Source organism: Agelaius phoeniceus, chromosome 17 (genome assembly GCF_051311805.1).
Source record: "Agelaius phoeniceus isolate bAgePho1 chromosome 17, bAgePho1.hap1, whole genome shotgun sequence".
Lineage (NCBI taxonomy): Eukaryota > Metazoa > Chordata > Aves > Passeriformes > Icteridae > Agelaius > Agelaius phoeniceus.
Window position 1 is genome coordinate 9,407,396 of NC_135281.1, and position 27,393 is coordinate 9,434,788.

The following is a 27,393-nucleotide window of genomic DNA, read 5'->3' on the forward strand; positions in this document are numbered from 1 at the left end:
GGCTAAGTACTGCTATTCCCAAATACCACTGTTTCAGCCAGGGAAGTTCAAATAAGTAGGAAGCTTTATTGCATACTGATTTCTTCCTGCCTAGAGGTTGTTTTCAGCTTAGAAAGATCACAGAGAGGGCCTTGATTCACTCCAGTTACAGAAGATCTCAATTACTCTTAGGATTATAGAGTGCACAAAGAGACTGGCAGTCAGAGCAAGGCAGTGCTTCTGGAATCGGGGTCCTGGTAGGAAAATCCATTTCAGCCAGCACAGCTGGATTTGATGAGGTCTTTTCCAACATTAACAATTCAATGATCCAATTGCTGATTTCCACATCTGCTTTTACCACAGGTCAAAGTTATGAATCAACACCCCGAGTGAAAATCAAGTTCTAATCAATCAATGCTCTCTCTCCCCACTACACAAACAGCAGCATAACAGGGCCAGTAACACCCTGCAGGAACATGGGGCTGGAGCAGCAAGGATCTTGGCAGTTAGGAGGAACAGCCATTCCCCAGGCTGTTCCTCCCCTTCAACATTCACCTCTGCATTTCCTTCAGGAGTTCCTTCATGTCACCAGCCTCCAGCCTGTTAGACTCACAAATCAGGATTCACAAAATAAGATAGTAGAAAAATTAAGTCTTTTGCATTGGCAATGTGTAGGTTGCTACATAGGATGCTCAGAGGCCAATGACAATACTTAATGTAAGAGATTCCCACCCCCCACCCAGCTGGAATCCTTGGCTCAAGTTTTTTTTTAGACACAGAAAGAGAATATTTGTCTCCAAATTTAGGAAAGAATCAGGTGTAATAGGAATCCAGTGGATCACCTTCTTTAAAGGGAACACAGAAGTGTGTGGAAAGAGACTGTCCATTGCTAGGCTGGCTCGCAGCTCCTACGTGATGTCCTTCTTCCTTGGGGGGCGGTGGATGTTCCTCACCACACACTTCACCATCCACTCAATCCCTTCGTTCACCCCTTTGCTAAGGAAGGCAAGCAGACAAGGTTTTAAAATAAAGCAACAACAAGAACAGAAACATGGATCATAGAGGTCCTAACTGAGCCCTTACATGTGGAAGGGAGGGGCTCTACACAGTTATTTGTTGGCATTTCTGTGCTATTTTTCACGTAGGCAAAGAATAGGGATCTGATTTCTTTTAACTCAGCAATATATACCTCCATCCTTTATTTTTCTGGTGTCTGTGCAAGTCTACACCCAACTTAGTCACCAACTCTGTGGAAATCTTGAGATGAACAAGCATCAAACCCACCTGACTGTTGGTTTGAGGTCATTTTGCCACAAACCTCACACTAGTTGTACAAGATCTTGCAATCTTGGTTCCAGCTTTGTGTAATCATCTGTGCTGGGGCTGCCAAGCAAGTCAATACCTTGCTGGTCTGCACAGCTCCCCAGCCATGACTTCCATGAGTTATTCTTTTAGTGCAAGCTCAAACTGGAATTTTGAAAGGAAATTCCACAGAGATCAAAACTAGAAATGGTCGCACAAATAAGGTTATCTAATATTTCTCTTCCAGTCAGTGCTTGAACACTGTTCTTGTGGTCATTCACCTGCTTAATGGCATGTGATTTGTAGCAATGCAGACAACAGATTTTTTTTCATGGTTCAAGAAGTTTTTTGTTATCCTTTGCAGTAGCTTATATGATAACACAGAAAAAAATTCAAAGCTCTATTCAGCCCAGGCAGCAATTCAGCCAGAAGTTTCCACCACCTGGAACAAAACTTTTGACTTTTGCCAAGCAGCACTTTTCACTTAAAGAACTGAAAGTACAAAGAACAAATGTACTGTGAGACTTGATACGCAACAATGATGCTGAGATCTCAAGAATCCAGTGGGTTGGTCAAGGTCGTGGCATGCAGCTGAGTAAGCCCAAATTAGGGTCTGTTTTAGTCATTAAATCTTAAACCACAGGCATCCCCATGTAAGAGGACTCCTGGAAACTGTGATATCATCCACATCACGAAGCTCATCTGTGTGCCAAAGAATATGAAAGCACAAACAAAATTATGGCAGCAGCAGTGAAGCATGCCCCATTTCTCTGGCACAGGCATCAATAATGGCATTTTCAACTGACTTCTAACCTAAAAACCAGGAGCTGCAGCAAACCAAAACCTGAAGGATTATTGTGAAAGGAGAAGGAATGATACAGGACAACAAATATGCCTCCAAGTCCCACTGTGCTCAGCCAGGAATACATTGTAATTGTGTTTTACAGGCAGGTTTTACAGATGAAGTTACCGAGCTGGTGCAAGTCCAAGGATCTTGAACAAGTGTGTGTCAGTGCTGGAAGGAAGCACAGCCCCCTTTCAAGGCTTAATAACTCATGTAGTGCTGCTCTGTGTGTGACACCCCACAGCTGCTCAGTCAACCAATTCTCAGTCCACCCCTTCTCATACTCACCCAGTAAGGGCTGAGCAGGCTTGTGTCAGGCAGTCTCTCTTCCCAATTTTGTTAATGCAGTCACTAAATGCTGTCTTGATATCGGGTATTGACAGACAACTCTGCAAAGGGAACCAAAGTAGAGCTTGTTTGTGCTACAAGACATATGGTGACCTTCTTCCACAATGAATCCTACCATGACTGCAGTCTTGTATCAGTCAGCATGACAATGCTATCAGATGAAACCCACTCGCCCACCAACACAGTAAATTTGCCTGTTTACATTCCAAAAAAATGAGCATATTCTTTTTTCAACAAAGAGAGTGCTGTTTGCTGACAGCACACACACTGCCTCACCTCCCTGATCCTTAATCTGTACAGTTCTAAGCAAATAGTCCTGAAAATGAGCACAACCTGCATCCTCTAACAATACCCCTTCCAAGCTGCTCAACAGTTTATATTTACCAGGACACCACAAGAGCTTTAATATTTACAAAGTCTTTTCAAACAGTGTCCCTGCCACAAGCTCAGCTGACTCTTTGCCAGCATCCTGGGGACTCTCACAAAATTAGCTGTGATTCTTCCTCAGTTCTCAGCACATTCCTTGGCATTACAGCCATGTCCCACCAGCACTTCTCTGTTTGCACTCAGAGAAAACGCTGGCAGCACTGAATGCAGCAGATTTTCTGATGCCTGTAACTATGCTCTTGACCCCCAGCAGGTCCTGAATTTCTGTGAGTCTGCCAGGAGGCTGCTGGGAACAACAACACAAATCATAACCCCCCAGTAGATCAGTGGATTACCTTCCCCACATAAATCACAGTGTCACCACAAAAATCTTGAGGCTACAACAAAAGCAAACCTGCCCAACTAAAAGTCTGGACTTGCACTTCCCTGAGCACTCAGTGCTCATTTTTCCCTCAGAAGCCTTGGACAAGCCATTTAAGCACTTCAACTCACAAGCCCACCTTCCCTCCTCTCTGCAAAGACATTTTGGACCTTCAACAAGTCTCAAATATGTGTTTGGAACCTTCAGTCAGGCCCACATACATGTTTTGGACAAATGTTTACACAAATGCCAAACTGGACCCTTTGTGAGTCCTGAGGATTGGCCAAGTGAACAAAAACTCTGAGAACAGAAATAAGAAAATTGTTACCAGCCATCCATATGCAAAATACTGATTCTGGAGAAATTAAATACAGGAAATTTTTGTGGACAACAGAAGTAGATTTCATTGCTTATACGTAGGAAGGGATCTTAAGAAATGGCTTGCAAGGAGTTTAGGAACACCAATTCACCCAGTTCCCTTGGCTCCATTAACTGTGCAGCTTTTGATGACTGTACTTTCTTATGACCTCAGCTGCATTTTAAACTTGCCCTTTCAATCAGTGACCTGGCAACTGTATCCAAAAACGTTACTGACATCAGTCTGCAGAACCCTCAACAATTTAGATGAGGATTTTTGACAAGAGAAAAATGTGCAGTTCATACAGATGAGCTGTCAGCCACAGGATACACAGTTAATTAAAAAAAAAACAACAACAATTACTAACTTTAGAGGGAGTCAGACTGGGCTTGGGAGCTGGAATTCAAACCAGTAGGTATGCAAGATGGGCAAGAGATTACAACCAACCAACCAACCAAGTATTTCTACTGGTTTGTAAAAGCCTGGTATGGTGTCCACTGCCCAGTAAGAAAAGCAGGTCCAAATGGTCCTGGTTTAACCCAAAGCCCTGGACAAGTCAATTACCCAACATCTGGGAAGGAGAAGCATGTCAGTAATTTGAGCTATTTTCCACATCTTTGTTTTTTTCAGTCAATGAGACTTGGCAGCTGAAATTGAGCAAATGCTTCTTGAAATATACTTGAAGCTTCTCAGAGTTTAATATCATTGTATAATGATATACCTTTGAGTATATCCTTTTCTTCTTCTTGAGTCTACCTTTCCTTCTCCTTTTCTGAATAATGATACATTTTAAAATATTTTAAAATAAATCAGATAAAATGTTCACGATACAAAGTAACAACAGAGAGCACAATCATGCTCTCCTTGATTCAACTTCTACTTGCACAGGTAGCAAAGCAATCAGGCAATGAACTTCCCAACACCACCAGCAGACCAGGACACATCCTTGAAGCCTTTAAGAGTCCACTTTTCCCAGTGCAGCTAACAATGACAGCCTTTTTTATCTCCCAGTATAAACCATTGTTATCCCTTCCCTTTCCCACCTTCTGGTAGAGCTGTGGCCTGCCCCACCTTCCACAGAGCTGCCCAGCCATGGCTTTCCATGGAAATCTGCATCAGAAGGAGTTTTGCTTCTGAGGAGACTTTGCACCACTCACATTGTCACAGCAGGATGCCACTGCATCACCAGTCCTATGTTGAGGAACATCATTTTATCATTTTCCCCTTGGGTGAAGCAGAGCAGCACAGCAGACAGGTGACACCAAACTATCAGTGCCTTGTTTTAGTGTTCCAGGGAAAGCCACAAACTGGAATCTCATGTGACAGCAGAGGCTGATTGTCCCCCACTTCAGCAAGGGGCATCTGAGCTTCTCATGCTCAAGGGAAAATGTCAACTGTGGCTTCCAAGTTCCCCTTCTCCCCAGGCACATTACAAAATATTTGTTTACAGATGTGCTTTGTTTCTCAGCTGCAAACCCATAAGCCAAGGGCAAAGAAGGGAAGCTGGATCAGTGATCACATCAGGAGGGCTCCATTACAATACCACAGTCCACAGTGACCTTTCAGGAATGATGGTATCTCTCAGGCAGTTCACAGGAACCTCTCACACAAGGCATGACAAACCAGATTTCCATTTCAGCTTCCCCAAAATAACACACTGGAAAACAGATTTTAATGAAGGCTTCTCCAGGCATAATTTAGCCAGGACTGAACCAAATTCCTCCTATGAAGGCTTCAGAATAGAATTACCCCCAGGAAGACTCAGCAATGGCACACCTAAAAATCTATCAAGCAGCAAGACAAGTTTTAGCCAAAAAAAAGGTGGCATTGTAGAGCCTTTGCCCATTTTCCAAATCCACTGGAGCAAAGACAAAGCTGCTGCCTGCTCTCCTGTCAGGATAAATCCAGAAGCATGCGTAAAATCTCAAGTAGAGGCTCTTCAATCATCTCAAGAGTAATCAACCATCAGAATGGAAATAAAAGAAACAAGAGCAAGGTAGATTGCCTAAATAAAATATTATTTCACAAAAAGCCTGACTCACCTGACCTATGGTCTGGAACTACCTTTTTATGAGTTTGTTTTAAATTAAAATTTAAGCTTCACTAAATTTAAAGAAGGAATAGTATAGCCTCAATTGAAACCACCTTATTTAAATGGAAACTAATTTTACAGGGAAGCTGTGGGAGGTCTTCAGTTGGAAACTAGAATGACTTTCATGCAGGTCTCTTTTCTAATAGCTGTGTGGAAGTGAGTACTCTGCTACTCACCATGACTCCTCACATTTTCCAGAGACATGAGGAGGCTTTTCAACATTCTGGAGATTTCAAATGAAATTTCCAAAATTTATCATTAGATGAGGATGGCAAAACTTCCTCCCAGACATGGGTCATCATACAGCACCCAGTAATTTTCTGATTGTTAAATTTCAGATGCTGTTTTTGACAGGTCATGCTTTTCCAGTATTTTGAACAGTGTTGCATAATGAGCTATTCTATCCTCAAATTGTAACAGTTCATTGTAAAGCACAGAAATATATACCTTGTGTAAACCCTTCAACAGCTGCATTCACATCAAAACAGTAATTATTACTGCTGCTTTTTCTGCAATAAGCCATATTTTCAAAAGTGGCATTCTGAGTTGAAAGGGAGTTCACAGGAATTAGCAGATATTAGATAATTTATTTATTTCTCCTACAAAGTAATAGTGTTCCTTTAAAAATCTAAGCAAATTCCTTCCTCCAACACACATTTGACTCAGTTTTAAAATTATTCATAAAATAATCCAATTTTGAAGCCCCTGCTGAACACAGAGCATTCTCCTGATATCATAAAATATGACATTCAGTATTGTGAGAATTAGAATTGGTGTTTTGCAGCCCATTACCATATTTTATCTCCTGGAATGACCAAATACCACTCATGCTTGGCAATGCTGAGAGGACACAATGTACCCTGGGGTTCACAGCAGAATTCTTAACACTTTATGCAATTTCAGGTTGCATCAACACTTTTGTTATCTTGATAACAGAATGTACACTTAAAAAACAAACTATGTCAGATGTTCTATTTCTGATGTACTTGACCACAAGCTTTCTGCTGGCCTCTATAGATATCATCATCAAGACTTACCCTTAATCTCCAAATACCAGCAAGGTTAAGACACCCCTTATCCTCCCTTATCATGGCTCAGGACAGAGGGATGCTGGGGAGAATTTCCTACAGTTTTATGTCTGGAGATCCAGAGCAGAAAAATCTTTATCAATGCTAATTATCAGTTTTATTCCAGAGGTCTTCCATTCTGCTAAATCAGAGGAAGAGAAACAGGCTACTGAGTTTTCTCAACCTTGTTTAAGTGAACCTACTGAAAAATAAGCTATAATCCCTTTAATGATTTTTTAAAAGCATTGATAGCTCTTTGCTGGCTCCATATCCAAGATCATTCTGTAGGAGTGGACCTCTAAATATCCAATGTAGGTATTTCTTACAAAAGGCAAACCTCCAGTGGGTTTAGCTTTGCTAATCTCTTGTTGCAGCTCTACAACTGCATGAAGGCACTAAGTCTGTGGGCTGGTCTTGGACCCTCCAAAGGGGAAAAGAAGCCAAATTTTCTTTTGAAAGGTTGTTCCAAATACCTCTTTCTAGCAATTTAAAGAAACAAAATTGTTCAATTATTTGTCTTTAGTCTGGTCAGAGTGTAAGAAGAGCCAGCATCTGCAGCCTGTAAGAAAATATGTATATACAACCAAAAGAGAAACTAGAACAAATTTCCAGGTCACTGCTTGAATCTTATCCTCAACAGGTCAAGGCAAGAGTGTAGGCTGTTCCCTGCAGAAAAGCTATGGGGCTGTACAGAAATGAGAGTCAATATTCTGGTTTCCACAGAAAAAAAGACAGAAAATTTCCCCATATTCCAGAGACTACAGCAAAGTCAGGGCCATAAATCAGGAGTTCAGTCCTGATCTCATACTTTTACATGGAATTACATTTCTCTTATTTCTAAGACTAGATAATCTAGATAAATTAGATCATCCAAAAACCAATCTGTGTTGTACTCATGAAACCCTGCTTTAGAGCCAAGTGATTTCTATGGAAGCCTCACGTGTTTCCACAAGTGCAATCGCTTGCACAAGTGGAAAGTGCAGAGGAAGAACCTGAGGAACCAAAGCATTCACATCCTTTGGAACAGACTGAGCCCAGCTGCCAGGCCGGGTGCTCCAAACCCTACTGCAAGCCTCTGGCTCCATCTACAGACCAGTCCCTGGCGCTGCAGTCCTGCAATTCCAGGTACAATTCCCAGGAGGAAAACACGAAAACCACCACGAACACCTTGGGCACTCTCTTCTCTTTTTTTCCATGCTGGGGGAGGTAAGGATGGCCCAGGATGTGTCACCTAAACACTGCACCACCCACGAACTGCCAAACCCAAACCAAGAGCTTTACAGCTCTGAATACACTGGAAAGAATTCAAATTATCAGAAAAGAGCATTCCTTGCCATTCACTGCTGTCACTGATGGAATGCTCTACAACAAACAAGTGTTTTATTGAACAGATCTTATCCAATTATGGGGAAAGGATGATTTGCTTCACATACATCTGTTGTGCTATTCCTGAGTTTTCAAAGAGTAGCATAAACAAAGTGCACTAAACATTTTTTTTTCTGAATAAACAGGAAAAAACAGCATCAGTATAGCCAGTCACGGTACAAGAAAGACATAAAGAATTCAAAACTCTGTGCCTGTAGGAAGCTCATTCATGGCACTGAAAAAGGGCTGGAGGATAAAGGAAAAAAACCAACTAAATTCAAAGTAATTATTTCCAGTGGTGGGAAAGTACCACAGGATCAGCTCAGGACTGTGGAACAAATTTAACATGAATGCAGAGTTCCCCTTTCCAAGGCTTATTTGATCATTTATGTAAATCCTTCATATTTTACCTCTACATCCTGCTTGTTGGCCAACACCAGAATGGGAACCCCTTCCAGAGCTTCACTGGTAATCATCTTCTCTACAAAGGACAGAAACAAAAGCAGGTTTAGCCAGTTCTGGAAGTTGTACAAATGCCTGGCACAGGTTCTCTGGACAGAGGGATGAAGCCAGAAGCTCCCTCCTGCATTACAGTTTCATTTGATACGACCTTCCAGGTCTATTTTGTTCACACTGTACTTACCAAAAGCTCTTTTGGACTCAGAGAGCCTCTCCTCATCAGTGGAGTCAATAACATAGATCACCCCATGAGATTCAGCATAGTACTGGAAGGAGAACACAGATATTGGTGTCAATCCACTGGGATCACTTGTTCCTCTTCCTGACTTGATTTTGGTACAGTTTTGGTGCATGTGGAGAAGATCAACCAGTTAGAGGCAGCTGTATCCACAGTGTGCCTGGACGGAATGGAGGCACACAGCCTGTGCTGCCTGTTCTGTTTGCAGGCCTGATCAACACACCAGGTAGAAAAACTCACCTGTGTCCCCCCAAAGTTTATCTCTATGGCACAACCCCTGATCTGGGTTGGGAATTGCCGTCTGCAACCAATAATGCAAATATTAAGCACAGAAATAGTGGAATCTCTGAAAAGGTGTTAATGCTAAATACTGGGGTTAACAATAAGCCTGTGTGATTACCAAGTGATTACAGTGGTTCAGCTCTAAAAGAGACAAAACCACTTCTAAAAGAAATCATAGAATCACAGGATGGTTTTGTGTTGGAAAGGGCCAACCACCTCATTCCACCCCCCTGCCAGGAGCAGGGACATCTCCCACTAGATCAGGCTGATCAGAGCTCCATCCACCCTGGCTTTGAACATTGCCAGGGATGGGGCAGCCACAGCTTCTCTGGGCAAAAAAAAAATCAATCAAACATTGATTCAAATAAACATCAAATATTTATAAATAAATAAAAGTATAAATCAAACAAAACAAAACCACATCTCTAACCTTGTCCCAAAGTGACTGCAGCTCCTCCTGCCCACCAAGGTCCCAGAACATGAGCCGAGTTTTGCCAACATCAATAGTTCCAACTAGAAGGAAGGAAGGAAGAAAGGGCAATCCAATGAAAACCATGGGTGCTGTAAAGCACAGACAGCTGCACACCCCACTCAGAAATCTGGGGTGGGACAGGCTTGCAGGGGAACAAATCACAGGAAGCAGCTGCTTGCAATAACACAGCAAAACCTGCATGGAGTGATCACAAATATAGAGCAGTATCAGTGCAAATAATTCCAGAATTGGGCCAAGCAATGAACTCCAGGGAAATACAGTTTGAGGATACCACTGAAATAGAATACCTGGAGTTTTAATACTTGAAGAGTTTCTCCTCCTAAGCTAATAAAGTCTATTTTGTTCTCTACAAAAAGACCTGGACAGTTGGGAGATACAATCTCTGCACCCAGGAACTATTCTGCCCTTCTGAATTCTTAAACATTTCAAACAAAAAAACAGCTGTTTTCTATCTGTGCAAGAAAGCTGAAAAAAATCCATGTGGATTTACTCACTGTTTAAGCCTACAGTGGTTGTGATTTTGGACAAACTCATCCCTTTGTAGTTCTTGTTAAATCGGGTTTTAGTTTGTTCAAGGAAGGTCTGAAAAAGAATAAGACAAAATATTTACTGTGAAACATTTTCCTGGCTGGGGTAATCCTACCCCAAACCCTTTTCATTTCTGCACAATCCTGCTAGAGCAGATACTGCCCTACCTAATTTTGGACAAACCACTCTTCTTGCTCCCTATTTTAGCAAGGAAAGAAGGGATCATGTGATTATGGGATTACCCAAGCCTCAGCCACATCCCTGAGAGCTTGTACTATATTTAAGTAATGAGGAAAAGTTGATTGCTTGGTGTGACATCACTAACTCAGGACACAGCTGAAGAGAGACTGACCCTTGTTGGAAGATTTATCCCTGGAGGATGTTAGGATTGTGTGTGCCCCTCCACGGGGTGATAAACAGCACTTACAGTTTTACCAGCATTGTCCAAACCCAGGATCAGGACACAGTACTCATCCCTCTGGAACATGTATTTATAGAGCCCTGACAGCAGTGTATACATCCTGCTCCTGCAACAAATGCCAGGAAATCAATTAGCAAACAGCTCATTCCCAAAAGCCTCTCATGCCACAACGCCAAACAATTAAGTCACTCTTTTATCAGTAAATCTCATATATAGGCAATTCCAGGAAAAATCAGAGATCTAAGAGAGATAATGAAAATAGCTCGAGATCAAATCTGGGGTTTAAAAGGGAACTGAGGAAGGACTCGAACATCTCTTGCAGTAAATCTAAGACCCACAGAAAATGAAGTGAACTTCATACAAATACAGAACAGGTATTTTGAGCTAGAATCTGCAGAAGCTCACAGCTGGATGTGCACACACAGGCCCAGCAGCTTTACTGGGATGCAGGGAGCACTGGCACCAAGTGCTGCAGCTGACTCACAGCCATTGCAACAACCCTTCTGTTCAAACTCAGATAAAGGGAACCCCAAGGCAGAGCCTTTGAGAGGCAGCTGCCTCTAAGCAAGCGCGTGGTTAAACAATCACTTTGAAGTCAAACACCATTACCTAAAGGGAAATAAAAGTGTTCCAAAGCAGGAATCGGATCGGGGGTTTCACGGGACTTCAATCCCACAGGTACCGGGGCCACCCTTCGCTCTCAGCTGACACCGGGGCGCTCCTGCCGCCCCCACGGGGAGCAGCCACCGGCAGGGGGGAACCCCGGCCCCCTCGGGACAGCGACTGATCCCGGGCGAGCCCGAGCGCCGGCCTGCTCCTCCCCAACCCCGGAGATCCTCCCGGACCCGCCAGATCCCTCCAGCCGCACAAGATCCGGGAGATCCGGCCCGGCCCTTTCCTGCCCTGCCACGGCCAGTGACGGCTGAAGGGGAACACCGGCCCTACCGCCATTTCCCCCTAATGGCCCCGCGCCACGTCCCGGGCCAGCGACAGGTCCCGGCCCAAGCTCCCGAGGGCAGCGGGCGAGGAAAAGATCCCGAGCCCGAGGCCCGCGGCCCCTCACCTGGTGCTGGCGCCGGTGTCAGCGCTGGAACAGGAGTCGCCTCTCACGACTCCCCAGCGCCACCAGCCGCCGCCATTCCGCGCCTGAGACTCTGGGAAATGTAGTCCTGTCGCCGCTGCGATGGCGGTGCGGGGGGGGCCTGTGGACTACAACTCCCGAATGCCCAGCGCCGCCGGCCTCCCGGGTACTCCGAGTGCGGAGCGGGTGACGCGCTGGCCAGCGCAGCCGGAAGTGGAGGCGCTGATGCCGGAAGTGGGGGTGTCATGGCGGCTGTCATGGAGGCGGCTCGCAGGGACTGAGGCGGCTGAGGGCGCGGTGGCGGCTCTGGGAGGTGCTGCCGCCCTGGGGCTGAGGTAGCGCCCAGACTTCGGGAGGAGCGGTGCCGTGCGGGGGCCCGGTGGGCGAGAGTGGACTCCGTGGCGGGGGAGGGCAGGGCCAGGCCCGGCCTCTCCTCAGACTCTCCCGTCGCCTCTTGCCGCCTGTTTCCACCAGGAGCATCGCCCTGGTCATTCCCGAGGGAAAGAGCGGGACGGCGGGTAGATGTCGCTTCTGCGGGCGAGGACTTGTTATCCAGAAGTGCTTGAGTGAACTCTGAATGTGTTTTGAGTTCGTGGAGAGGACGCGGGCAGAAGCGCCTTTCCTGTGCTGAGAATGGATGAAGAGAGTCTGGAAGCAGCGATCCAGACCTACAACGCCCAGCTGGAGCAGGTGGAGCTGGCGCTGGGGGCGGGCCAGGACCCATCGCAGCACTCGGACCTGATCCAGCTGCAGGAGGATTTGAAGCAGCTCATAGAACTGACCGAGTCGAGCCTGGTGGCTGTGAAAAAGAGCAAACTTCTGGCCACTTTGGACACAGATGCCTCCTCCTCCTCCCCAGCGGGTCTCCCAGGGCAGGATTCCCACCTGGAGAGCTCTGCCCAAGATGAGGAATATGCTGCTTTTAAGGAAGCCATTGCTGGGCTTGGAACAGATGAGGAGCCTCCAGCTGATGGCAGTGAGATCTCCTCAGAGAGAGAGGGAGAAACGGAGGATAAATCCAAATCAAAGTGCAGTGAGGAGGAGGAGGAGTCTGAGAGAGAGGAGGAGGAGGAGGAGTTGAGTGGGATGAAGGTTAAAGCCCCCTACTACAGCTCCTGGGGGACCCTGGAGTACCACAATGCCATGATTGTGGGGACAGAGGAGCTGGAGGATGGCAGTGCAGGGGTCAGGGTGCTCTACCTGTACCCCACCCACAAGTCCCTGAAGCCGTGCCCATTCTTCCTGGATGACAAGTGCAGATTTAAGGAGAACTGTCGGTAAAGAGAGAGGGGTGGGAGGGTTCAGAGGGACAAACCTCCTCCTCAAGTGCTCTGTGTGGCTTTCTCACCCAGAGAAATTGTGCCTTGGTGTTTTTGAAATGTGCTGTGGTGAGCAGTGGCATCAGTTTGGCTGCTCTCTGTAGCTGATGCACAGGTGAAGTGGAAAATCCTGTGGGAATGATGCAGAGATGTTACATAACTGAGTGGATGCATTAACAACTGATGGAGTATTTAAAAAAAAAAACGCCCAGGTCTGTGGGTAATGCACACATTCCAGTTGCACAGGGGGGGGTGGATATTTTTGGGGATCTATTTGGGGCTCTCTTTTTGGGGATCTCCACCAGGATCAACCTCAGTGGTCTGTGAAGGTGCTGGGCTGTGAGCCTCACCTCTCTGAAGGTGCTGGGCTGGAGCCCTGCCTGTCTCTGATCCTATTTATCCCCAAAGCCATGAACTTTTCAATTGGATGTGTCACCAGCAAGGAAGTTTAATTCTCTGGGGTGAGATGCATTCTTTGTCCCATGACATAAATAACATGTTTAAGGTGCAACGTGAACAACTTTAGGGAAGTTTGACCCTGTGCTGTTGTAATTATAATTCTGGTGAAGGTTCCTCACCCCTGACACTTGTGTGCATTTCTTTTGAGGAAGGAAGGAAGGGATTTGAGAGCTCCTGTTCCTCCTTCCCTGCAGGTTTTCCCATGGTCAGGTGGTGTCCGTGGAGGAGCTCCAGCCCTTCCAGGAGCCCGACCTGAGCAGTCTGGGGGTGGGCTCAGCCTGCCTGGCCAAGCACAGTGATGGCATCTGGTACACGGCCAAAATCACCGGTGAGGGGGGCAGGGGCTTTCCCGGGGCCCAGGGGGGAGGCTGAGGTTTATGTGGATCTAAAACTTGGCTGTTGTGGTTAAAAACATAAACTGTGGCTGCTGCCCTGAACTCAAAATCTTGGCCTAGCTGAGGAAACAGTCTGAGTTTTGTCAGGCTAGAGGAGAGAATTGACTGGGAAGGAGATAAAGAGCAAGAATGTGGAAAGGAAATGACTACGGGGTCATTAATCGCTCCAGGGAAGAGGGAGGGGCTGCAGGAATTTACATGTCTAGTAGGTGAGAATGGCAGTAATCTGGTCTTGTTTAAACAAAAACCTGGGGAGCTGGCCCTGCCCAGCAGCTGCTGATACAGGCTTCCCTCTGTCCTGGGAAGAGGGAGGGTTTATTCCCTCTTTCCATCTTTCTTTTAACTGTTATTAAGTCAGAAGGGAGCAAGTCTAATTTCTCTTTAATTCCATTTCTCAGCAGCCCATCTTTCTTGATTTGTAGAGATAAACTTCTGGGTATCAACACGGGTTTTGTGGAAATAGCTTTTCATTGCAGTGGGTGCTTCTCCCTCCCAGACAGAAATAAAAATCACAGATTGAACCCAGGATTTTTTAGAGCTGTTCCTTGGGCCTCCTCCCTGTCCTGTGTCATTCTGCTGGAGCTGACTCTGGTTTAGCTCCCTGTGTGCTGCAGCTCCTGTCCTTGCTGTTCCCTCTGTAGATGTGGACAGTGGTTACTACACGGTGAAATTTGACTCCCTGCTCCTCAAGGAGGCCGTGGTGGAAGGGGACAGTGTCATTCCACCCCTGAGAAGTGAAGATGCTGCTGAATCTGGCGAGTCTGATGAGGACAGTGTGGATGATTCTGGTTATGCCAAAGGTAAGGGAGTGGGGGGGAAAGTAAGCAAAAGGGACTTGGGATTTTGTTCTGCTTTTCTCTGGGACTGGCTGACTGCCCTAGAGCTCTCACTCTGAGTGTCTCACCTCTGATGAAAGAGCACTTGATCTCTTTATGTGTTCCTGAAAGATTGAGAACAGTAACTGGCTGTTCTGCTACAACTGCAAACTAAAATCTTTGTTTTGTGCAAATCCCTGGGCTAATGAAGGCTGGAGGTTTCCATGGGAACTCCCCACACATGGAAGAAGAGGGTGTGATATTTTAGAGTTCCAGGCTCTGAGCCTCATTTTTACATGTCTGGCTGAGCTGAGTTAATAAAGTGAATCAGAATTTCTCATCCCTGGGAGCTCCATGACCCAGGAATGTGAGACCCAAGGAAATGGGGGTGTTGGGTCCTTCTGGTGCCTCGAGGAGGCTGCAGGAGCAGCCATGCCCTGTTTTACTGCTGAAAGGTGACACAGAGTGACTTCTTGGAAGTTGCACAGGCAGCACTGTCCCTCTGGTGGTGCCACAGCTGCATCACAGGGACAAAGTCATGTCCTAGAGCTCTTTGCATTTAACCTGACAGAGGTTATTGGATCCTAATAACACAAAATTAATGGGGTGGCCTGGAGGAGCCTCATACCAGAGACAGGAGCTGGAGGCACAGGATAAATATTAGGTGCCACTGTGTTAAATTCCACTCAGATGTGTACATTAGTCTGTATTATCATCCTGGAAGGAAGGAAAAGAATCCTAAAACTCCTGGGTGATTCTGCCTGGATCTGGGAGATGATATGTGCATTAAATCAAGTGAAACCTCACATTTCAGCCACTCCCTGTGCAGTGTTTGTGGAAGGTGACAATTCAGTAGAACTGAGTAAAGCTGGAGGCATGACCAAATGCTTTTGGGGTTGGAGAAGTGAATTGCACTGTCCTGTGAGGGATGCTGCACACAGCAGCTTTACTCACAATTCCTGTTTCACTGATTCTCCTCTTGTATTCCACAGTGATAGACTCAGGGGTTCCAGAGAATGGGGAATGGACCCCTGCCTGCAGCTCCTCTTTTGGTGGCTGGGAGGCCCATACTCGTGGCATTGGCTCCAAACTGCTTGTTCAGATGGGATATGAGTTTGGAAAAGGTAAGGGGAGAGGCTGGTAAGAAAAAGCCAAGATTTTGGTTGAAACCAGAACTTTGCTGTCCTGAAGGCCACTTAGCTGGGGCTCAAGCAATGTGGTAGATCCCAGCAGTGTTGGAGGGAAGAGGGATGAGTTATTTCATGGAAGTACAGGCATGTGGGGCACCAACCCCTGTATGGAAATGGCAAACAGTGGAGGCACCTGGAAGCACGGTCAGGTTGATGATCAAAGCCGTGAGAACCTTGTGGAATGTTCAAAGGCTGGAGGTGGAGGGGAGCTGATCTGCAAAGCTTCTGATGTCTGTGCTAATGCATCTCCTGGCCTGGACACAGACTTCAAAGCCTGCTGAACTCGCTGCTCCCACCCAAATTGCATCAAGCCTTGGGGGCTCTGGGAGGGCCTCTGTGTCTCGGGTCCTCCCAGAGGAACCAAACCAGTTTTAAGTAGAACCTGGCTTGGGTTCTCTCAGAGGAACCAAACCAGTTTTAAGTAGAACCTGGCTTGGGTTCTCCAGAGGAACCAAACCAGTTTTAAGTAGAACCTGGCTTGAGAGGCTGAGGATGTGAGCCTGAACCTGGTTTCACAGAAACCGGCCTGATGGATGGCCTCGGGCTTGGAATCACAAATCTCCTGCTGTAAAAGGCTCCTGGCCTGGCCTTTCCTGATCCCCTTGGCTTGGACAGAAGTTCTAACTTTTGGTACCTCAAAAGCCTCTTAGCTTGTTTTAAGCTTGTGGCTGTCAGTGTGAGCTTGTGGTGGGAGGTGGCTCAGAGGGGGGATGCTGTAATCACTCGGAGTCTCTCCTCAGGCCTAGGGAAGAATGGCGAGGGCAGAGTGGAACCAGTGCAGGCTGTGGTGCTCCCTCGAGGGAAGTCCCTGGACCAGTGTGCTGAGGTGCTGCAGAAGAAGAAGCAGGGGAAGCTGGAGCCAGGGAAATCGAGGAAATGCCGGGCAAAAGGAAGCAGCTCTGGCCAGCCGGGCGGCCGCAAGGCCCCGCGCAACGTGTTTGACTTCCTGAACGAGAAACTGCGCGGGAAGAGCGCTGGGGACAGGGCTGGGGGGATGGCCCTGCCCCAGAGGAACAGCAAAGAGATCTACCATGCCAGCAAGAGCACCAAGAAGGCCCTGAGTGTCAGCCTCTTCCAGACCACGGAGAAGATTGAGCAAACGCAGAGGGATATCAGGGGAATCCAGCAGGCCCTGGCGCGCAACATCGGGCGGTAGGAAAATGTTCTTTGGGATTGAGTTTGTGGTGCTTCTGGGGAGGGGTGGGCTTGAAATGAGATATGGGAGGAACAAGTGAAATGTGTCTAGATCGGACTTAAGGGGAAGTGGAGGAGAGAGTTCAGTGTGTGCTTCAGGCCAATGTGGACACTGGCAGATGTATCTGGGGTCCTTGGCTGGAACTCAGGCTGTGGCAAAGAGAGGAGCTCTCTGAGGAAAGGTGCTGGAGTCCTTCTCGTGCCCACCCCTGCAACATTGCTGTTGAGGATCCCAGGAGGACATTCTCTAGCCCAGATTGTGCTGAGCATCAGGTTATTGCTGGCTTTCAGCAGGTCTCTTGGGCTAATCCTCCAGGAAAGGGCAAACCCTCCTGGGGTGGAACCCTCCCTTGCTCTTACCATGCAGGATGACATTGTCACTGTGTTTTTTGCTTTCAGGCACAGCATTGCTGCAGCTCAGCTAGAGGAGAAGCTGGCTAATGCCCACAAGCAGCTGGGGCAGCTGCAGGCCCAGGAAGCCAGGCTACAGCGGGAGCAGAAGAAAGCAGACACCCACAAGAAGATGACTGAGTTCTAGGTGCTGAGGAAGGTGTTGGACTGCAGGAGTTGTCCTTCTGGTGCTCCTGGCCTCAGAGTCTCAATGAGCTGTCCTGCTCTGCTGGGCCTCAGGCTGCTCAGCCTAAAACTGGGCAAAAAAGCAGCAGTTTCTGGATGCTTCTGAGCTCTTCTGGGAGGGGGAGTAGTGCACATCCGTCCAGCCCCGAAAGCATTCAGTGAGCTGGGCCTTGGATGAGGCCTAGCTACAAGGGATACAATTCTCTGCTCTCTTGCACACTTCTTTCCTTCATTTTCCCTGCAGCAGCAGCAGCTCCATCCAGAGTCTGTGGGTGCTCAGGTGATAACACTGCTGGCTACAAACCAGCTGAGGGGGCTTGGACAGCCCCACATCCTGCCAGTAACTGTGGCTTCTGTCTGTGGCCACCTGCCAAGCACAGGTGCAGGCAGGGTCCCAACCATGGCTGGGTGAAAACATCAAAGGTCAAGTGCTTTAGCTGCTCTCTGCCTTCTGGTTTTTACTATGGGATTTATCTGAGAACTCCAGTTTTGGGGGGAGCAAGTTCTTTATAGCCCTAGTGTAAGGAAGAGACAGAAAACTGACAGCTCAGAGGTGGAACCAGCAGCCTGGAGCATCAGATTTCAGCAGTTTGACTGTTGGAGTATCCCAGGCCATGCTGTAGCCAAACTCACTGGCTTGGCATGGAAAGCTGCCTGGTTCCACAAGTAGAGTGCCATAGCTGGGGGAATAAGCCAGCAGCATAACAGAATTCCCAAACCTATCCAGGAACACCTCCACAGGGAACCTTGTGATTTTTGCCACCATTAGTTGGGGTTTTTCTGTCCAAGGTGGCTCACTGAGCATGGGTCCTTTTACTAAAAAACCTCAGGACCCAGATCCAGGTTGGACTGGGCCCTGGCTGAGCACAAGGAGCAGGATCTGTATGAGCCCAGTGTGCAGCCCTGCAGTGGCAGAGCTTGGGGCTGGGCTGGAAGCAGGCCAGGCAATCCAAATGCTCTTCCCTGCCATGTGGAAAGTGTTTGGACAGGAAGGACGTCCTATCCCCTTGGTTACATTCTGTGTTGGTGGTGGCCAGTCCTTGCCTCAGAGATGCTGGCTTCATCATCTGGTGGGATTTCTGCATTGTAAAGGCTTTTTTTTTAAACAAAAATAGTTTGCAATTCATGCCAGTATCTTAAGGACACCAATTTTATTTTAACTTAAGGAACCAATTTCCTTTGATTCTGTGAGTAATTTTTCTAATGAAAAGGTTCCTTTAGTACTCTCTTTTTTATCTATCCCTAAGAACAGATTAAAAAACAAGCTGTCAGCCTGGGCAGGGCAGTGCCTGATTTGCAGGGTCAGGCTGCCAAACAAACAAGAAAATCTGAGACTGAAGAAGATACGATCAGAGCTGTTCAGGTTGTGTGGGATTTCACATTGCTGCAGACACACCTCAGAAACACAGCGAGACAGCAAAACCAAACATGATGAAGGTCTTCAGGAAACTTGTGGGAGTGAGTCTGTGCTCCTGAAGAGCACCTGGATCATGCTGTGATCCTGGTGGATGTGGGATGTGTCATGGGCTGCCTCAGGCACTTCAACATCCACCAGTTCCTATTGGAATTGGCTGTACTGTCCTCATTGTTCTGAATTCGTGTTCTTCACACACCAGGCTCAACTCAAGGGTTTAACAATGGCCCTTCCTCACAAATGACTGTTTGTTTCTCACACTTGAGTGCTAAGTGGTGACAAGGATTAATGTGCCCAGCTTAGCATGGATGCTCACTGAAGTGGCCCATGACTGGAGAGCTGAGCTGGGCAGAGAAAACTGGGGGGTTTATTTTGTGCTCTGAGACTGTTTAACATCATCATCATCTCTTTAGGAACTGGGTATATGAGCCCTGTGGTCTTTGCTCAGTCCTGTTTTGACCCTTCCATGGGATCTCTACAGCCTGACTTGTCAGACTCCCATTCCATTGGCTGCCACCTCCCACCCACCCAGCGCAGTTCACATCCCCGATGAATAAAGTTGGTGTTTCTTTTTTCCTCCTCTCTCCTTGTAAGGCGTTGTTCATTTGCAAGGTAATGATGATCTGCGGCTCCCCATTCTTTCCTTACATTGCCCTGAGCTCCGGGAGGAGCCGGGCGGGGAGCGGGCGCGGCAGAGGCTGCTCGGGTGTGCTGAGCTTCCCGCCCCGGCTGCGAGCACAGACCCAGCCTACCCCGGGGTGCAGCCACCACCTCCGGGGCCAGGAAGCTGTGGTGGGTGTGCTCTGTGTGTGCTCGCAGCCGGCTGCTCCTCAGGGAGCAGGAGAGCTCAGACTGGGATGTTGGAAATGTGCAGGAAGCCCTGACTGGAACTTGCTGTGGGGTAAGAAATGAAATTCTCCAGGCTGGCCGGCGGGGAAGAGAGCACGATTGGATCCCTGCACTCCACACTCACCAGATTTTGAGTTCCTGCAAGTAAGTGGTGGTGGCTTTCCTGCCTGGGAAATGAGGAATCTGCAGCTAAACTGGGGGGGAAATACCTTAAAACCCCCAAAGTATACAGCATTGTCAGAGATGCTCTTGGGGCTGGACAGACTGGACAGGTAGGATTCCTGCTCTGCCCTGCTGTGCTCTGGGAAGCCTCAGCTGGGCTCAGCTTTGTGAGTTGGGCTCCAAGCTGTGTCATTTCATGCTTTGTGCTCTGTAGCTGGGCTTGAGAGGGAAGAAAAGGTGATGGAGCTTGGCAATGCTGCTGGGATCCCATGGCTGGAGTCTGGAGGCTGAGTGGGAGCCAATTGCTTTTGGGTGAATGAATTCAATTCAGAGGTGCATGGCATTGTGGAAATTTCCAGTTGTTTTGTGGGGAGGGGGACAGGAGTGTTGCTGGTGTGTGCAATGAGAAATGCTGTCTACAGAAAACCTAAGATGATGTAGAAGTAGTGCATGTGTGGCAAAGGAAACCACTGTGGCAGGCAGATGGTTCTGGAGAAGACACATCTCCTTCATCCAGCCATGCTGCAGTTTGGAATCTGCCTTCCCAAAACAGCAGCTCCGAGCTCTCTGCTGGTCTCCTGCTGTGGCTCAGCTCTGCAGAAAACCTCTTGAGATTATTCTTGCCTTAAAGAGCATTTTTTTGCCCAAGTGAGTGTTCAGCAACCAGGAAAGGGCAGGAAGAAAGAAAAGCGCTGAAATGGGGTCAGCCTCAAGCAGAGCCCTGTGGTGTGGGCTGACAGTCACTCAAGTTTTAAAGTTGTATTTTCTCAAAAGCCACTCCAGCATGTGAGCAGTGATCAGAACTGCAGCTAGAAGTCTGCATCCAAGTTTTCAGGCATTTGGGTCTGGCATTTAGAAGTATGGTTGGCACTTTCTAAATGAAAAGCCCCCAGAGGTATTTGACCATGAAATCTCATTACGGAGATAAGCAAAGTGGGTAAGATCTCATGCCTGCTTTTTTGAAATAGTCTTAAAATTCACTAATTGCACCCCATGGTCCAGGGCAGATTCAGTGTTGTGACTGACTGTAAACAGAGCTTTCACTTTTTGTAATTGAAAAGAAAGAAATCTATCTACTTCTGCTTCTTGGGCCTTTTTTGAAGCACAACTCCCTGGGGTACCTGAGCAGAGTTTGCTGCAGCTGTGTGCACAGTTGCTGATGGAAATCAGCTCAAAATGTTCCTCTTGGTTTTGTGCAAATAGGCTTTGAGTAGCTTTGCAGACTTTTTTCTTGCCACCCTGCACTGAAGACTGTGTGGTTTTATCTGGGGAGATGAATCAGGGGCCAGGCAGAATCATCACCAGCAGCACTTGGTTTTGCAGTGAATTTAATCTTGCTTTCAGGAAGCCCAGATGACAAACTTGCACCTTTCATAGGACTCACAAAAAACTCCCACATCCTGGAGTAACAACCCATCTGCCTCGAGGGTGCCTGTGCTGGGGTGTCACACACAGAGGGGAGAGATCCCTGCTCCGAGGGCTGTGGGTGCTGTCACACGTACGCAACGGCCGTGACCGCCCTCGCCTTCAAAGCCACCGGGGCTGGGCTGGGCTGGGCTGGGCTGGCAGAGCCGGCGCCTTTGAAACGCCTCTGCTGAGCCCCGGGGAGCGGCCCCAGGGCAGGGAGATCGATAACTTCATCGGCACGAAATCCAGGTGCAGGTTGCAGAAGGTCTGGCTGAGAGTTTGCCTTGCAAACCTGCTCAGTCCTACCTGGGTGTCTTTAGTCAGGGGTTCTGCTCGCAAATCTGTGGCTCTGGGAGACCCAAGGTGTTGTCCCAAGAAGTGGCTTCTCCCAGTGGCTGCTGAGCCTGAGCACTGAGCAGGATGCACAGCACAGTTTCACTGCTCAGAAATCCTGGAGCAGCCACCGACCTGCTCTACAGAAAATAGGCCAGAAGAATTTCTCTGCCTTCATTCCTACTCAAGGAAGTCTCTCCTTTCAATCTTCAAAATTCAGGGATGGAAAATCCCCCTGCTGTGGGATAAGCTGCCCCGTGTGTGTGCCTGCCTCAGCATGCTGAAAGCTCCCACCTCGATTCCAACACTACACCAGCTCCTGGCCATCAAACCTCGCTAGAACTTTGTCTGCTCAACTCCAGAGCCTGCTCAGCTCTGCCCTGCTCCTGCAGCCCATGATTCCATGCCTCTAATGAGCTGAACGAGCCCAGCGAGGAGCTCCAGGCTCTGTCTAACGCACCGGCCCTGTTGCAGGTAATCCCAATAATTAAAGTATGCTCAGACAGAAAAGCTGTGTTGTCTAATTAAAACGTTGGAAAGGGAACAGCCTCCCCTTCCCAGCTCTGATCTAAGCCAGTCTGTCCAGCCTGGTTAGTCCTTAAAACCTCTCTGTCTCACTTTTTGCCTTGAAATAATTGCTCTCCAGGGTTCATGCTTCAGTCAGGGCAGTTTCCAAAGGCATGGGAAGTTCTTAGATAAAAGGATGCTCACAGATAAAAGGGTGCTGCAAATGGGCAGAGACCTTCTGGTTATTGGGGTAAAAATGTGCCAGAGATGCTGTGTGACCCAAGGTGCAGGGGAGAGGGGAGCTCCTGTGGGCCTGCAGTAGCTTTTGAGATTTACACAAGGCAGGGTGGCTTCTCACCAGAGCTCATCTGGGCTTTGTCATCCGGATGAAGATATGCAAGAGGGTGAGTAAGAGGTGCTCAGCACGTCCCTCAGGATCTCTGGGCTCCCATCTGTGCTGGTGGAAGCTGATCCTGCTCAGCTCTGCCCAGGGACCCCACTGCTGGCCCCATCTGGATCAGCTACCACGGCTTCTTGAAGCTGTGTTTTACTCCAGGAACTGCCTCCATCTCCTTTCAGATCAGGCATTCCTTGGGTGCTGGTGACAGGCCAGCCTTTTTCTGTAGAGCAGGGTGCACAGAGCTGAGCTGTGCAGAGCTGGGAGCCGCAGCCACCGCTGAAGGGGTGTCAGCTTTTGCTTTGGGTTTGCAGCGTGCTGGCAGCACAGCAGGGATGGGGATGGCGGGACAGAGGGCGGGACATGGGAATGATGGGACAGAGGTCACCAAAAGCCTCCTGGGGAAGGAGGTGATCCTGACAGGTTGGGGAGCACCCGTGCTTTGTGTCAGGACACTCTCCTGCCCCTGCCACGGTTTGCAGGGGGTGATTCTTGCCCTGAGGAAAGCACAGGGACAAGGGCTGGGTTTGGGCAAGGCACAGCTTTAGGCAGAGGAAAGGGGTGGGAAGATGGGGAGTTTTCTGCTCTGGTGTCACAGCAGAGTGACTGCAGACCTGGGGTTGTGGTGGCACAGGGAATGTGTGCATCCATTGCAGAAGGAGGGTGTCCTGGTGTGTGCTGCTGAGGCCAGGGCATGAGGAGGCAGAGGAAGGAGATGCGGAAGGTCCCCTTGTTTCCAGGAAGTTGAGTCATACTGCCTGTTCTTTCTGGTCTCCCCCTTGCTCAGGATCGGTGTCACCCCCATCCCACAGCCTGGGTTGGTGTCCCAGGGTCCCCAGAAAGCACTCTGTCATTCCTAGGGTGCCTCCAGAGGGTTTTCAGGGCTCCTGGGCATTTCCTTTTCATCATTTCAGTGGCAAATTGTGAGCTTGAATCCCACTGGTTTTGTTGGATTGCTTTTTCTTCAAAAGGAACCAAAATCTGAAGTTTTCCCTGGTGGTGACAGAGCACCCACTGCCAAGTGTCCACACGGGGCTGGGCACTGGAGGTGTTACAGTGACCCTGGGGACAGCAATTGCTGGCCAGAAAATGGGACACCTGGTGAAATGTCCCCATCCAGAGCATCCAGAGAGACCCCCGGCTGCAGGGGTCCCCTAAGCCCTGGGGGTCACCATTTCATGCCATGGCGAGCCCAGCAGCTCCAGGCTGAACTCCAGCTCGTGTTCTCTCTCCTCAGAGCTCAGTGGTGCTGCCAGCAGCTCCTCCATGGCTGCAGCCAGCGGCGAGGGGACAGCAGGGACCCAGCTGCTGCCAGCTGGCACTGCCCTGGCCCTGCTCGGTGGCCTGGTCTACCTGGGCACCCTGTGTGCTGCCTGCAAACGGTACGTGCTGCCCACAGCTCCTCCCTTTCCCTCCTGGGGCTGGGTGGGGCTGGGGACCCCTCGGTGGCATTTGGTGGCTGCCCATGGGGATTCTGTGTGCAGCCATCCTGAGCTGGGACCACGGGGCTGCTGCTCTGCTCACCCCAAACCCCACCTGCGCCCCAGTGCAGCTCCACCTGGCTTGATCCCGCATCCCTGTGTGTCCCAGCCCCTGGAACAGCCTCTACACCCAAAAATCCTCAGAGGAGCAGCCCAGAGAGGGCTGAGCTGAGAGCAGGAGGGGCAATGCCAAGGGTGGTGCCAGTGGTGCCCTGCACAGCTCAGTGGGGTGCAGGATGCAATTGTGGTGTCCCCAGCCAGCACAGAGCCTGCTGTGGGGCAGGGGAAGGATGTGGGGTCTGGGAGTGCCACACTGGGACACCTGCTCCTCATCCTGGCTTTGCCATCTGCCTTGGGCTCAGCCCCACTTCTCCCTGCAGGAGGGGCAGGAAGAAGGTGGCTCCGGACGGGGTGAAGCTCGTGGATGAGGTAAGAGCACATCTTGGGGGCAGGACCAGCCCTGGGGGTGCTCTGGGCTCCCAGCCCAGCCTGAGGGTGTCTGTCCCTCCCCGGGCAGGCCCTGCTCTGCCAGACACAGCTGCGGTCACTCAGCAAGTCGGACACGAAGCTGCACGAGCTGTACCGGGTGAAGGTCAGAGATGGTGAGTGCCCTGGAGCAGGGGGAGCCCGAGGGGCTGGTGGCCCTTGGCAGCTGCCCATCATGTCACAGAGAGACATGTCACAGTGCTGGCACAGGGCTTGGTGCCTGTTGCATGCCCTCATTTCCTCTTCTCTCCCACAGTCCAGCGTCCAGCCAGCCTGGATCTCCCAGGTCCCAGGGCCTCTGGGGGTGAATCCCTGCACAGCTCTGGCCTCCTGCACCGTGAGCTGCCCCAGATCCCCGTCCCTGAGCCCCCGGCCACCTCCCCAGCCCCCGACCAGACCTACTCCAACCTGCTCTTCACCCCGCTGCGCAAACCAGCGCCAGACGCTGTCTATGAGTGCCTGGCAGTGGGGGAGGAGGGCACCCCGGCGCCCCCCATGCCAGCTGGCACCCAGCTGCCCCCTCCACGGGCTGTGCACGGGGCAGCTGATTACGCCTGTGTCCATAAAGTGAGGAAGGTGGTGCCGGTGGAGGTGCAGGATGGGGCTGTGGCAGGACCCTCTGGAGCACAGCACGGCTGGGATGGCACAGGCAGTGCCCCTCATGCCAAGGTACAGCTCTGGGGGACAGCAGGGATGGGGCACATGGGGGTGGGGGGTCATTCAATTCCCTCTCTCCTGGCTGTGCCCATGTGTGGAGCAGGGTATAAGTTAGGATCCACTGCCAGGATCCTCCTGGGGGGGCTGTCAGAAGATGAGGGGGGACAAAATCATGAGGGTACCCTGCAGTGGGCAGGGATTGCCCTCAAACCTCCACCCAAAAAAAAAAATTTCTTTTTGCAGCTGGAGGAGATGTACTCGACAGTGTGCAAAGCCACTAAGAAGAAATCCCAGGTCCCTGCATCAACCCCGAGGGCTGTGAAGGAGGGGGAGTCTGGGTGGCTGCCCCCCTGCCAGCAGGAGGGGGCCCCAGCAGCCCCAGGTGCCCCTGACCCCTGTTATGAATCCATCAATGACAGAGCATGGACTGCTCAGGCCCGTGGCCCCGAGCCTGACTATGAGGCTGTGGACATGAACTGGAAGAAGGCAGCGAAACGGGACAAGCCAGGGAAGCCCTGTGTCCCCGAGAACCTCTATGAGAGTGTGGTGGATGTCTGGGCAGGGGGGTCCCAGAAAGGCTCTGCCCGGACAGCAGCCAATGGGCTGCAGGTTTACATCACCAACCTATAGCCCCCAGGAGCAGGGGCAGTGCCACAGGGGGGACCCACCTGGCTGGACACCACTGGGTGCCAAAGGGACAGGTGCCAGCAGCCCTGTGCCCACCTGTGCCCTGCACTCACTCTCTGTATATATTTTCTGTTACTTTTCTACCAGTGTTGTTGTCCCATCTCAGCCCAGCTGGTGATGGTGGGATGTCCAAGGATGGGCAGTTTGGGGGTGCTGGGTGGGACCCAGTGAGTCAGGGCTGGCACTGGCACCAGGATGGGAACAGGGTGGGGACCAGTCACGTTTTGGGGCAGGGGGGTGACGGGGCTGCAGCCAGCCCCATGCCTTGGGCTGCAGGATCAGACCCCATCAAGAGGTTTCTGCCATGTCTGAGGGTCTCTGTCCTCCTCACACTGCCTGGGGGAGACCAGGGCCCCCTCCAGCCCCCAGGAAGCCCTGAGAAGCTTTGCCCCCCTCACACACCGAACATCCCTTGTTATGGGGAGATGGGGTCAGCCCTGTGCCTTCATGGAATCACAGAATATCCTGAGTTGGAAAGGACCCACAAGGGATCATTGAGTCCATCTCCTCACCCTGCACAGGATTACACAGAAATTTCCCTGGTGTGGGCTGTGGGCTCTGCTCCATCCTCCATTCCCACCCTTTCAGACCCATGCAAGGGTGTCTCCATGGGTCACCATTAAAAGCCTGAGAGAAGGTTTACACTCTTAAACTGAGTCTAAATCTCTGGTTCTGGGCTCTCTTGCTGCTGCTGCTGCTGGTGCAACTGGTGCTGAGAGAGCAGCTTTGAGCACGATGTGACAGTGAGTGCACCCGCCCTGGATGGGTGGTTTGGCACCTCTGAAATGGGGACACACAGCCACCAAGAGCTGCTGTATGGGGTGATCTGTGCCAGAGCAGAGCCCCGCACAGGGCTGCGGCACAAACCAGGCTGTGTTTGCTCAGCATTTGCTTCCTTGCTCACCTCCCCATCACTGCTGTGGGTCCTGCAGCCTCCGTGTGCCAAAAAAGCCTGGCTGAGCTGGATGTGTACCAGAGCTTAACCTCCCCTCCTCTCCTCCCCGGTGCAGTTGCACATCCGTGCCCCAAGGGACACCGCGGTGGCAGTGACGGTGTCCCTGTCACATGGCCAGCGGCTGCCTGACCTCGTGGCACGATGGCCTGGTGTGGCTGGAGCGGGGCGGAGCCCCAGCCCCCGTGCCGTGCCGTGCCGTGCCGTGCCGTGCCGTGCCGTGCCGTGCCGTGCCGTGCCAGGCTGTGCGGCAGGAAGCGCCGCGCCTCCCCTCAGCATCTGTGCCCCTGCACCGCGGCAGGTGAAGAGATTAAAACCGAAAACGCAGCGCTCAGCAAACCCCGCTGGAGGTGTCAGAGCCGGAGGCACCCCAGCTCGTCGTCAGCCCTGCTCTCGACGCCAAACCACAGCCGCCCTCGAGAGCTTCTCCCATCCCCCTGCGAGATGAGGGCGCTGATAGAGCGCGGCTGGTGCCGCTGCTGCCGCGCTCTTCCTGCTGCCAGGCTGC

The 27,393-nt window shown here is 50.1% G+C and overlaps 3 protein-coding genes across 5 annotated transcripts; 2 read left to right on the forward strand and 1 right to left on the reverse strand.

Moving 5' to 3' along the window:
* Positions 1–46: 46 nt before the first annotated feature.
* On the reverse strand, positions 47–11,763 carry ARFRP1 (ARF related protein 1). 3 transcript variants are annotated; one of them, XM_054644252.2, is made up of 8 exons: positions 11,588–11,750; positions 10,531–10,630; positions 10,070–10,157; positions 9,513–9,595; positions 8,747–8,828; positions 8,514–8,584; positions 2,414–2,514; positions 47–975 (listed from the first exon to the last, which is right to left on the reverse strand). In XM_054644252.2, exons 2-8 carry the CDS (start codon positions 10,621–10,623, stop codon positions 888–890), a joined length of 606 nt encoding a protein of 201 aa, XP_054500227.2. In that variant the 5' UTR covers positions 10,624–10,630; positions 11,588–11,750; the 3' UTR covers positions 47–887. The 3 variants fall into 3 exon arrangements, with proteins under 3 accessions (XP_054500227.2, XP_054500228.2, XP_077043659.1); XM_054644253.2 differs by lacking the exon at positions 11,588–11,750 and adding an exon at positions 11,134–11,555; XM_077187544.1 differs by lacking the exon at positions 47–975 and having other exon boundaries at positions 2,410–2,514; positions 11,588–11,763.
* A 45-nt stretch (positions 11,764–11,808) lies between these two features.
* On the forward strand, positions 11,809–19,549 carry ZGPAT (zinc finger CCCH-type and G-patch domain containing). The gene is made up of 6 exons (XM_054644250.2): positions 11,809–12,882; positions 13,578–13,711; positions 14,420–14,578; positions 15,586–15,717; positions 16,524–16,935; positions 17,377–19,549. Exons 1-6 carry the CDS (start codon positions 12,239–12,241, stop codon positions 17,513–17,515), a joined length of 1,620 nt encoding a protein of 539 aa, XP_054500225.2. The 5' UTR covers positions 11,809–12,238; the 3' UTR covers positions 17,516–19,549.
* Positions 19,550–19,758: 209 nt separating this feature from the next.
* Positions 19,759–26,585, forward strand: LIME1 (Lck interacting transmembrane adaptor 1). Its single transcript, XM_054644251.2, has 7 exons — positions 19,759–19,960; positions 21,939–22,192; positions 23,860–24,004; positions 24,484–24,532; positions 24,621–24,705; positions 24,846–25,258; positions 25,490–26,585. The coding sequence occupies exons 3-7, from the start codon at positions 23,889–23,891 to the stop codon at positions 25,874–25,876; spliced, it is 1,050 nt and encodes a 349-aa protein (XP_054500226.2). The 5' UTR covers positions 19,759–19,960; positions 21,939–22,192; positions 23,860–23,888; the 3' UTR covers positions 25,877–26,585.
* The last annotated feature ends 808 nt before the right edge of the window (positions 26,586–27,393 follow it).